The 12,548-nt window shown below is 45.8% G+C and overlaps 1 protein-coding gene across 1 annotated transcript in view; it reads right to left on the reverse strand.

The window, feature by feature from the left end:
* PIWIL4 (piwi like RNA-mediated gene silencing 4) overlaps positions 1 to 12,548 on the reverse strand; it is a 58,447-nt gene that overhangs the window by 34,600 nt on the left and 11,299 nt on the right. Inside the window, exons 6-10 of the mRNA XM_003780812.3 lie at positions 12,127 to 12,207; positions 10,188 to 10,385; positions 7,739 to 7,850; positions 2,345 to 2,468; positions 1,157 to 1,274 (exon numbers count right to left, since the gene is read on the reverse strand). Coding sequence (XP_003780860.1) covers positions 1,157 to 1,274; positions 2,345 to 2,468; positions 7,739 to 7,850; positions 10,188 to 10,385; positions 12,127 to 12,207 — 633 coding nt within the window. The remainder of the gene's footprint in view (positions 1 to 1,156; positions 1,275 to 2,344; positions 2,469 to 7,738; positions 7,851 to 10,187; positions 10,386 to 12,126; positions 12,208 to 12,548) is intronic.

Below are 12,548 nucleotides of genomic sequence, written 5' to 3' on the forward strand. Positions count from 1 at the left end.
CTGTCCCCCTGGGCAGAGTGCCATGGCATTACAGCTCACAGCAACCTCCAACTCCTGGGCTCAAGAGAGTCTCCTGCCTCCGCCTCCCAAGTAGCTGGGATCACAGGCGCCCGCCACAACACCCGGCTATTTTTTGGTTGCAGCCATCATTGTTGTTTGGCGGGTCCGAGCTGGGGATTCGAACCCACCACCTTAGGTGTACGTGGTTGGCGCCTTAGCCAGTTGAGCTATAGGCGCCGAGCCTAAAAAAAACTTTTCAAAGAAAACTAACCATTCTGTAACAATGCCGTTCAATAAAAATATAAAATGAGCCACCTACATAATTTAAAATTTTCTAGTAGCTGTCTTCAAAAAAGTAAAAAGTGATCTTCAAAATTTAACCCTTTATTTAATCCAATATATCCAAAAAATTATCATTTCAGGATGATCTTCTTTATTTAACCCAATATATCCAAAAAATTATCATTTCAGGATGTGTCATCAGACACTTGGAGGGCCCAGCAGCCACGTGGGCTACAATATCAGACAGTGCAGTTTCAGGAGGTCCCAAGGGAAACCAGAGAGCGACTCCATTTTCCCATCACAGGTCACAGAAACTGCTGTAACTGTGAGCAGGAACATAGTCTGAACCAGATGAACTAAACCAAAAGCCAAGAAAGGTTTCCTGAGTTTAAAGAATACATAGTGAGGTTTTCCTTACGCTCAGTCTGCTGAGGCCACTACATTAAGATATGAACTTTCTTGACCCTTAATAATGGGGGCCTGGTGTTTGCTCCTTTGGTCTTTATTGTTTTTGTTTTTTAGATTATAACCCTTTTCTTCATTCAGAATTTTATCTTCAATGCAGGAAACAATGAAAGCAGAGCTGTCTAGGTGAAGGGAGGTAGTCTTCCTCCCAACACGGCCCCTCCAGACTTCCCTGCCATCCTGCTAGTCCTGAGGCATCTCAGATGAAGCTCTGGGCTCTGGATACACAGTATTAAAGCTCCTTGCTCTGAACCACTAAGAACGAGACATTTCCATCAAGAAATGAAGTGTTGCACAGATCACCCAATCCTACAAGCTGGGTCCCAGGCAGGGTACACACAGTCTCAGCCAATCCTACAAGCTGGGTCCCAGGCAGGGTACACACAGTCTCAGCAAGGTGACCCAGTACCTCTGGATGTTGTCCACAAGCCTGGCCAGGCGCTGCTGCCGGCCCAAAGGACCGAGCCGCGTCTCCTCAGCCACAGTCTTCATCAGCTGAAAATCCGAGGTTGCCTGGTCAGTCAGCCCTATGGAATGCAAACGAAAACAAAGTGAAAAAATGAACATATGCAACCCCAGCTCATCTCAGGCACGGGTTAAACTTTCCCACTTGGCCTCAATCGGATTCACCGTACATAGCACTGACCAACAGAAATGAAAACACAGACAGCATTTTAAATTTTCCAGTAGCCCCATCAAGAAAAGCCAGAAGGAAAACAGATGAAGTTATTTTAAGTAGTGTATTTTATTTAACCCAATATATCTAACATGTTATTTCAAAGTGTAATCAACATAACATTTTACATCATTTTATTGATGTGATAGTTTCCTTTTTTCCCATGCTAAGCCTTTAAAGTCTGGTCTGCATTCTATGTTCACGGCACATCCCCTCACAGTCTTTCAATCAAGCAAGTCACATTTCAAGTGTTCAGCAAACTCCTGCGGCTACTAGCTGCCACACTGGGCTGTGCCTGTCTATAATATCTAAATACCACCGAGAATGCACCCCTCTCTCCCCAAGGATTATATCCTTATTAAGTTTTCTAAATGTAAAGCATATACATATCATATTTGACTCAGGCAGTACAGAAATATAAAAAGTAGAAAAGCCCTCCCTTCCTAGGTCCACCCTGTTAGTTAAATGAACATTTTAAAAGTACTCAAGGCAGTTATTCATATTCCACTGTATGGTGAGAATTCCTTCTGGAAGCTCATGCAAAAGGCAAGTCAGACTCATTCTGACATTACTCTAACACCATAACCAAAGAAAATCAAAGGCGCATCACTTTCTAAACTAATGAAGCTCAAAAAAATGACAAAGAGCGGCTCAATGACAGGAAAGCATCAGGGAGTCTATTTTACATCCAAGTAACAAAAGGAGATAAAGAAAACAAACCCCCAAGGTACTCTACCCCCCACTGTCTCTACTATTGATAATCACTTTCCAGGCCTGTCCTTCGTGGGTTGGGTTAATGCTCTGGCCCTAAGCTAACTTAGGAAGCGGCTGCTGTGACCTGGGATCCAGTCCCCGTGACCAGGAGCCTGCCGGGGTTCTAACACACACACACACACACACACACACACACACACACGTTACCTGTGAGAAAGCAGAGTTCAGGTACCAAGTGAACAAGCTGAGGTTCGCCATTGTTACTTCTCTTGCTCTTCAACAGACTAACAAGCATGGGCTGATTTAGGTCAGATAAAGTAAGATCATATTGCTATAAAATGCAAGATTAATGAGGAAAAAGTTAACGTGGAAAACACAGCGAGATGAGCATCTTTGCTTATAAACAAGGTAATCCCAAAGTGAACATATAAGCAAATCTTTTCAGCTGCGCAAGGGGAAAATTCCATGGCTGCCTACTCACTTCTACCTTCTTCCCAGAAGCTGTCCTTTATACACGAGAGCAGTTTTATTATTTTAATTATTTTCTCTTATAATGCAACACCATTAAAAAAAATTATTTCCCTGCTCTCTCTGGGTTTCTGCCAGATTCAGAATAGTCTCCAGTGGGTTCTGTACATCGTTCAGTGACCCTTCTGAGGCTGAGTCAAAGCCAGCATTTCCGCTCCTGAGGCGGACTGCCCCACACACAACTCGCTGGTTCTAAACATCTGTATTCATTCTGAAAATGTCTACATGCAAGCTGGAGGCATGGGTTTTGCTGAGTCAACCTCAAATAAGAGCAGGACTGTCCTTAACTGCCAGGATGTCATGGGGAAGCAGCTCTGAAGTCTGACAAAAGCGAATTTAGTCCCCAGCTCTTCCCCTTGCTGGGACTGTGACACTAGGGAGGTCACCTGCCTTTCCTCACCTATGAAATAAGGACACTGGGTAAACCACTAGCACGGTGTCCAGTCAGTAATGAGTCCTTGGCAAGTGTTAGTTTCTACCTGACTCCGTTTTCCCTTTCTAGACTCAAATCCCAATATTCTCACCATGCCAAATGTTGCAACAGCAAAGATCACAATTAACACTCATTTCCAGGATAATTCACTCAACATTAGTAACACGCAACTGGAAAAATACCATTATTTATGAAATGCCTGGGCAGTATGTGATGCTGACGACAGTGATTATAATGAAGGAAGTTAGATGTGTGCATTTCTTTTTTGTTGTTTGACAGAGTCTCACTATGTTGCCCTGGGGAGAGGGCCGTGGTGTCACAGCTCACAGCAACCTCAATCTCTTGGGTTCATGAGCTCCTGTTCCCTCAGCCTCCCCAATAGCTGGGACCACAGGCGTGTGCAACCAAATCCAGCTAGTCTTTTCTATTTTTCAGTAGAGACCGGGTTGTGCTCTTGCTCAGGTTGTTCTCCAACTCCAGAGCCCCAGCAGTCCTCCCACCCGCCTTGGCCTTGCAGAGTGCTCAGGATTACAGGCGTGAGTCGCCACAACAGGACAGCATTTCTCTATTTCAAAGAAGGACATTTACTCATGCAAATAAAAAACCGTTCAAAATCATTCTAGAGTAGCAAGTGTGACTAATACTATGGCTAGAAACCTTGGTGACGCCTTCTATCAAAAGGGGTATTTCCTGTGTGGCTTCATTAATTCAGTGCACCTGGTGGGCTTTCTCTGTTCCGGGAACTGCAGCAGATACAAGGATGAAAGAGGCACAGTCCCTGCCCTTCACGGAAACACATGTCTACAAAGATGGCAGATGAGAAGCACAATGATATGACAAGCGCTTATATTTTTCCTCATTTAATTTTAACAACAAAACTATGAAATAGACACTATTATCCCTCCTTGGATTAACACCTTCCCCAAAGCCCTGTAACTGGAAATTAGCTCACTCAGGATTTCTCTCTTCAGACTCTGCCTGTTACACAATTCAGTACAGGATCCCTGGGCTGGCAACATGGAGAGGACAAGAGGATAGAGAGGACAAGACAATGGCAGTAGAGAAACAGCGTATGGCTAGTAAATCAGGGACGGCTTCATGAAGGCGGAGGCCAGGAGAAAACCCTGCAGAAATGTGGGAGCATGCACCGAGGAAGGGTCTTCTATTTACTGGTACACGGCCAAGAATGCGACCTCCTAAGGCTCTGCCAGAAGGTGAGTTCGATCCTCTTCTTGCTGTTTTCTTAGCATTTAAAAATATGTTTCAGGGGCCTGACACAGTGGCTCATGCCTGTCATCCTAGCACTCTGGGAGGCCGAGGCAGGTGGATTGCCTGAGCTCACAGGTTCAAGACCAGACTGAGCCAGAGGGAGACTTTGTCTCTAAAATAGTTGGGCGTTGTGGCAGGCACCTGTAGTCCCAGTTACATGGGACACAGACAAGAGAACTGCCTGAGTCCAAGAGTTTGAAGTTGCTGTGAGCTATGACTACACAGCGCTCTACTGAGGGCAACAAAGTGAGACTCTGTCTCAAAAAAAAAAAAAGTTTCAGGATAAGATAAAATAGAGAAGTATAAAGGTCAAAAGCATGATGTCTTCCACTTTGAGGAAATGACTCATGGGACAGAAAGGACGGCACACTGGACAGTGACCAGTTTCTTTCTCTCCCTAATGGCAATGTACATATTCACAGTGAAGCACAACTCACTACAGAAAAGTGAGTGGGATTTTTACTATGATTCCCTTTTCAGAATGTTACAGGTCCTATAATACTTCTTTTCAATTAAAAACAAATTTAATCATTCAGGAAAGAAACAAAAATGTTTAACACATTCCCTGTGGGCTTAATACATAAACACAGAGCACGGTTTTCTGCAGAAGATGCTTCACTCAGTAACTATGTATCAAAGATTAACCAAACACCATCGCTGTTCTACAAAGGAAGATGTATTCTAGAAGCAATATGATCCGTGGCACAGGGGTCCAAAGAAGAGAACAGCTGGCTCTTCTGCATGTGTGACAGAAAGCAGAGTCAGAGAGGACTTCACAAGTCACCTTGAAGCAGGATGAAGGAGAAAGGTGTGATGTGGCTTCATGCGGTTGTCTCCCAACCATGCACAAATGCCAAGCACTTGTTAGTGACGAGTGAGCGGATGGCGGTGATGACAGCACAGAGTGCAGGGTGGGGGGGATGCTGAGGGCAGTGAGGCTGAAAGGGGATGGAGTCAAACTGTGACACTGGAGAGGAAGGAAGGGAGGACAGACGGGGGGAGGGTCTCCACTATTCACTCAGTGCTCACAATATGCCAGCCCCTGAGACACTCTCTGCGTGCAGACCACCTTGCCCAGTGCTCACACTGCACCTCAGAAGCAGAGAAAGCGGGCCGGGCACAGTGGCTCACCTGGGATCCTAGCACTCTGGGAGGCCAGTGTGGGTGGATCGCTTGAACTCAGGAGCTCAAGACCAGTCTGAGCAAGTGCGAGACCCCATCTCTACTAAAAATAGAAAACTAGTGAGGCGTCATGGTGGGTGCCTTTAGTCCCAGATCCTTGGGAGGCTGAGGCAAGAAGACTGCTTGAGCCCAAGAGTTTGAGGTTGCTGTAAGCTATGGTGTCATAGCACTCTACCCAGGGTGATAAATTGACTTGTTGTCTCAAAAAAAAAAAAAAAGAAAGAAAGAAAGAAAGAGCGGGAGAGAGAGAAATTCCCTTTGCAGATGACCCTTTAGGTCAGTGGTTTTCAACCTTCTTAATGCCGTGAACCTTTAATACAGTCCAAAGGGGTCATGACCACAGGTTGACAACCACTGCTTTAGGTTTAGTGATAACCTAAAGTTACACAGCTAGAGCCAGGACCCTTTTTATTTTTTGCAGTTTTGGCCGGGGCTGGGCTTGAACCCACCACCCCAGTATATGGGGCCGGCACCCTGCCACAAGTGCCACCCCTTACCATTTTTTTTTTTTTTTAGCAGACCGGATTCGAATCCACCAGCCCCAGAGCATGTGGCTGGCACCCTAACCACTGAGCTACAGGTGCCCAGCCAGATCCAGGACCATCTTATTCCAGGGCCTATGCTCTTGGGCACACATATGGGCAGCACTTCAGAAAAGTCTCTCTGGTGGCCATTAAGATGACAGATCACACTGAGGAAAGAGCCTAAGGTGTGAGTGCGGCACCTCCCCGAGGGGTCCCGGAGAGGTCCTGCAGTGGTGCAGCAGGAGCAGGGCCGGGAGGAGGGGGTTCCAGAGAGACGAGGACGAAGCACACACTGCTCATCTCAGTGACAGTGGAGAAGCGGAAGGGGTCAAACCGACTCCTAACTGAGCTGCGCATCCCCGAGGAGAAAAGAAACGGGAGGAGAAGGACCTCGGGCTGAGCCACACATCTGGGATGCCTGCAGGATAGTCACGCAAAGTTCTCACAATGGAGATGAAGACCGGATTTGGGAATGAGGTCAATGCAAAGACACTCTATTTGAGCATCCCAAAATACAAAGAAAGCATCTTTTTGTTAAAAAAGAAAAAAAGAAAGCGTTTTTGTTGGGGGAACCATTGTTGTGGGTTCCTTCTGTGGGGAAGCAAGAAGGAAACCACCAAAGGGGACTGAGCTAGAAGAACCTGAAAGCTGAGGGGAGAACCCCAGGGGGGTCAGGAGTCAAAGAAGGAGAAGATCTATTCCTTCATGGGGGAGGGGTCACAGGTATCAAAGGCCACTGAAAGCCCCTTAGGATAAGAACTGTAACTGAATTTGACCTTTATGGAACCATTTCTACAGCAGCAAACTGCCGCCTCCAAAGAACTGAAAAGGTTCTTGTAGCCAGGGTGGCTGACTTTCAAAAATCAAGGAAGTGTTCTTGTTTTTTATTTGTTGTTTTTAAAAACATCCATGAGATCTGGGGACCTGATTAAGACTGTACACTAAACTCTGAAAGGTGAGGGGCAGGGTAACCTGACGACTGCAAACAGAGCTTCCAGAGGCGGCAGGAGAGCCCGTCACTGAACCCTTCTTGATTATCCACCGTGTGCAGAGCACTGTGCTAGCCCTGGTGTCCAGAAATAAAAAGCTCAAGGTAACCCCCAGTGTCCAGGGTCCAGGATGGAGGTCGATCCATTCACATGGTGCCAGCAATGACTTGACGCAGCTAAGTTCAGGGCCCACTTGAGAGCTGATGGCCAGCTGGGCACAGCAGAGAGGTTAGCATGTGTCTGGCTTAGAAGGGAAGCAGGAAGAGGAAGCAACATGTGGGAAAATGCACAGGGAGAAACTGAGTCACAGAACCCCACAAGGCAAGTCCAGCCAAGCACAGGGGAGGAACAGGGGTGTGGCAACAGATGACAGATCACAAAGGCCACAGTAGTCTGAGGAGGTTATATGTGGCTCCTGAGGCAGCAGGAGCCATGGAAATTATTTAACCTTGGAAGTGACATGATAAAATGTGCTTTTAAGGGATAGGACTGAGATTACAGGAGGAAAGGGACAGAAAGCAAGAAGGGTCCCAGGAGATAGGGTCCCAGGGTGGTGGGGACAGAGAAAAGGAGACAGTGCAAGAATCAGGGCAGAGGCCGACTCAGCCCACCCACCTGGGGACCTTAGGAGTGGAAGAGAACAAGGAGCTGAGGACAGAGGCGGAAAGCATCCTACCTGCCTGTAGTAATCCACATACGTGATCTCAGTGCCATCCCGCTTCCGAAAGGTGTTCGTGGGCTTCACGGACCAGTCAATGTCATCAATACGGTAAGTTTTGTTATTGTATCTGGTAAATGCAAGAGTCTCTTTAATAATTATTTTATTTTATTTTATTTTATTTTGAGACAGAGCCTCAAGCTGTCCCCCTGGGTAGAGTGCTATTGCATCACAGCTCACAGCAACCTGTAACTCCTGGGCGCAAGTGAGTCTCCTGCCTCTGCCTCCCAAGTAGCTGGGACCACAGGCACCTGCCACAACACCCAGCTATTTTTTGGATGCAGCCGTCATTGTTGTTTGGCAGGCCCGGGATGGATTTGAACCAGCCACCTTAGGCGTATGTGGCTGGCGCCTTAGCCACTTGAGCCACAGGCACTGAGCCCAATAATAATTTTAAAAAACTTTCCAGATCATCAAGGAGGAACAGCTACTTCACCATACTTTTAATTCAAAATATAAGAAGGACTCCAAAATGTCAGAAATCACAAAAGATAATGAGACAAGAAAATTCTCTGTTTAAAAAACTGATCAATTCTTATCAGAGAAGAACATGACTTAATTCCTCAATATACAGGAGGACCTCTGTCAGCATTCCAACAAAACCTGCGGGAAGTCATCAGACCACAGTTTATTTTTGACAGATGCTCTAACTTTAGGTAAATCATTCTTTTTTTTTTCTTTTTTGAGACAGAGCCTCAAGCTGTCCCCCTGGATAGAGTGCTATGGCATCACAGCTCACAGCAACCTCCAACTCCTGGGCTCAAACGAGTCTCCTGCCTGCACCTCCCAAGTAGCTGGGACTACAGGCACCTGCCACAGCACCCGGCTATTTCTCAGTTGCAGCCGTCATTGTTGTTTGGCAGGCCTGGGCTGGATTCCAACCCGCCAGCTCAGGTGTATGTAGCTGGTGCCCCAGCCACTTGAGCCACAGGTGCTGAGCTGGTAAATCATTCTTAAATGTCCAAAGGCCAAAGCTTTGCCCGAAACTTCCTCATCAGCTTCCTCAGGCATCACTCAGATTCCTGAGCGCCCAGGTAGTCTTTCTGAGAAAACCACCAAAAGAAGTCTGATCTACCACAGCCTGCTTAAGTCCCAGGTAGGCTGGCCCCAGCAAAACCTCAGAACGTCTCAGCTGAGATTTCAAACTCCCTTCCCCTCCAACTGGGTGGCGTGGACTATCTTCACAGGCTGCCCCAGCACAGGGACAGAAAGCTCTGTGGTAGGCTTCACTAGAGCCTCTGGTCCCCTACAAGGTGATGTGAACAGCAGTAAGCTAAACCAGCAAGATCACAATAGGGGCATAAGAGGGGGACCTCTTTATCCCAGGTAGTGGGAATTCAGCCAGTCCACTCCACCTCTCTGTTATATAACCCTGAAAAATTAAGTGGAAATTCTAAGCCAGACTAGAAGGCTAACATGTATCCTTAAAGTATTCTCGGGACCAGGCAAGGTGGTCACACCTATAATCCTAGTATTCTGGGAGGCTGAAGTGGGTGGATGGCTTGAGCTCAAGAGTTTAAGATCAACCTAAGCAAGAGGGAGATCCCATCTCTACTAAAAATAGAAAAAACAAGCTGGATGTCATGGTGGGCACCTGTAGGCTCAGCTATTCCAGAGACTGAGGCAAGAGGATCGCTTGAGCCCAAGAATTCCAGGTTGCTGTGAGCTACAATGCCACAACACTCTACCCAGGGCAACTGAGAGAGACTCTGTCTTAAAAAATATATGTATTCTTGAACTAGCAGACGTCTTACTACTCAGGAAGTCCTGTGCTCTGCCCGCATTTAATCCAGTCCAACATGCATGGAGGTGAATTTATACAGACAAACCTAGAGGTCTGCAAAGAAGTAAAAATGGTCTCAGACCAGAAGAGTTCAGACTCTTAACAGAGGAGGTGGGACATGGATCTAACATCCTATAAGATAATACAATGAAATAAAACTGCCATACAGAGGTGGCTATGAACTAAAAGCAATGGAAGCAGCCCGCGGAGGGAACTGAATAATTCCAACTGGGTGGGGAATGGAGGCTTTGGAAAATGGGGACATTAGAGCTGAGCTTTGTGCAAGTCCAAATTTAAAAGGCAGAACTGGTGGTGGGGAATCTAGGCAATTGAATTGAACTAAACTAAAGTGGCAAAGGGCAGCTTGGGTGGGTAGACTAGAGAATAGGGGGAGAGGAGGGCACCCCAAGAGAGAATCTGGGACTGTGGCAGAATCTAGTGACTACAGTGGACCATCCAGCACACCACACAAGCACATCTCAACTCTAGACAACTGAGAACAGCCAGCCTTCTAACCAGAAGAGTAAGTGGATCAGCTCTCTGATCAAGCTAATGCTCCAACCTATTCCTGTTCACGAATGTCTTAAATAACTGATTCTCAGAGAAAAGGGTGCAGGCCTTTACCTTGTAAGCACAATGAGCCCTATCAGCTGTTTCTCACACATCTGGATGATGCAGGACGAGCCAGTTTTGTAGCAGAGAGCAGTCATGAATTCCAGAACAGTCTCATTCCGCAGGACTTTGTAACTCACATCAGCACTGAACAGGAGCCTACTTTCGAAGTGGCATACAGAAATGGCAAACCCAGGCCAAAGAGATAATCTTCAAAAACAAAACAAAAAAATAAAATTTTTAATGTTATACCAGCAAAATAGTCAAGATTTTAAATGGTGGTTTTTCATTCTAATTCTTTAGATCTTCTAAGATAATTTTTTTCTTTGCTCTGATTTCTTCCAGTAACCGGGTGTTGTGTCAGACACCTATAGTCCCAGCTACTCAGGAGGCTGAGGCAGGAGGATCGCTTGAGCCCAAGAGTTTGAGGTTGCTATGAGCTATGATGCCATGGCACTGTACTGAGGGCAACAAAAAAAAGCAAACTGTCTCAAAAAAACAACCATGAGATTAAGAAATACAGAAGTCATATCACGAACAGACACACAAGAGGAAGTGAAGTGTAGGCAGCAGCTCCTTCCTGCACAGACTAAAAAGTCTTGAACAGAAGTTACAGTAATAGCATGAGAGAATAAGCAAACAATTTTTAAAAATTACTGCAGTTTATAGTTTGTGGACTTAATTCACTGCAACACTAAACCAGCATTCAGGACAAGCACATGCACTGAGCACCAGCCGCACAGCCCCCGACCTCTGAGAATTTCTAAACCAGGGAGAGAAACAAGTGACAGGGACAAACAGGAGACTGAGAGCAGTGATGTCCAACTGGTGCGCCACAGCACGTAAAGATTATTAGATTATTTTTGAAAGAAGTTCAAAGCAGGGTAAGTATATTCTTTTTTCATTTTTGGGGGGGTCAATATAATTTAAGTGTGCCACAGAAGTTTAAGTACAGATTCAAGTTTGCCATGAGATAATAAAGGTTGAAAAACACTGCTTTAGAGAGACCAATCTGACACTCTGAAGGAACATACGGAAAACCCATTCTTTTTCCTCCTGGCAAAAGGTCAAACCCCCCACCTCTACTTTCCATCTCAGCCATGCTTTTCCCTTCATGTCTCTGTCTTTGGGATACTGGTCGCTTCTTTGTCTTTAGCTTGACCACAGTATTGTAAGACCCTAGTAACAAGCAGTTCAAGATACGGCTGACTTGACTCAGCAACCAAGCACAGTGGTTACGGTGCCAACCACACACACCCAAATTGGTGAGTTCGAACCCAGCCCAGGCCAGCTAAACAACAATGACAACTGGAACAGAAAACAGCTGGGCGTTGTGGTGGGCACCTGTAGTCCCAGCTACTTGGGAGGCTGAGGGAAGAGAATCGCCTAAGCTCAAGAGTCTGAGGTTGCTGTGATCTGTGACACCACGGCACTCTACTGAGAGCAACATAGTGGGAACTCTGTCTCAAAGAAAAGAAAAGAAAAGAAAAGATACAGCTGACCACTCAGGTGGGAATTCAGCAAGTGTGCACAACAGCTCTGTCCTTCAGTAGGCTAGTCTGGCTGGCTTCTCTGTCTGACCTTCGTTTACCCGATGATTTCACGTCAACCACACCTACTCTAACTTCCCTTCAACTAGAAAACAGAGCATCCACTATGTGGTACAGTTTGTTATGCTTCCATTATTACTTGTTACAGACAGAAAATTCAGTTTCTGAATTCCTTCCCAGATTTATGATAATGATCTAGCACACTAATATAAGAAAACAGGCTGCTAGCTTCATGTTCAAATTTACCACTCTATAAAAAAGAAACTTGATAATTAAAACAATCCATTACATTTTCATACCAGAGTCTCTCAGAAAAGGCATAATGGCACAATATTGTATCAGAAATTATGTTGCTCACATTATAACAATTTCAGAGTAAAAGAAAATATGAATAAACCTACTTGTGCTGGGGAATTTCCACTGGCTCTGAAGGATTATAGAAGTTTCGCCCGATTTGGTACATGGACAACTTTTTTAAGATCCTGCAAATATATAGTTTTTGAATTCTTGGTAAATATCAATCAAAAATGGTATAATTCTAAGTTTAGACCCTTGCTGAACATAATGATAAGAATATAGGGCTGCGCCTGTGGCTCAGTGAGTACGGTGGCGGCCCCATATACCGAGGGTGGTGGGTTCAAACCCAGCCCTGGCCAAACTGCAACAAAAAATAGTGTTGTGGCGGGTGCCTGTAGTCACAGCTACTAGGGAGGCTGAGGCAAGAGAATCACCTAAGCCCAGGAGTTGGAGGTTGCTGTGAGCTGTGTGACGCCACGGCACTCTACCAAGGGCGATAAAGTGAGACTCTGTCTCTAAAAAAAAA

The sequence above is a fragment of the Otolemur garnettii genome, unplaced genomic scaffold (assembly GCF_000181295.1).
Source record: "Otolemur garnettii isolate 467f Iridium unplaced genomic scaffold, OtoGar3 scaffold00001, whole genome shotgun sequence".
Taxonomy (NCBI): Eukaryota; Metazoa; Chordata; class Mammalia; order Primates; family Galagidae; genus Otolemur; species Otolemur garnettii.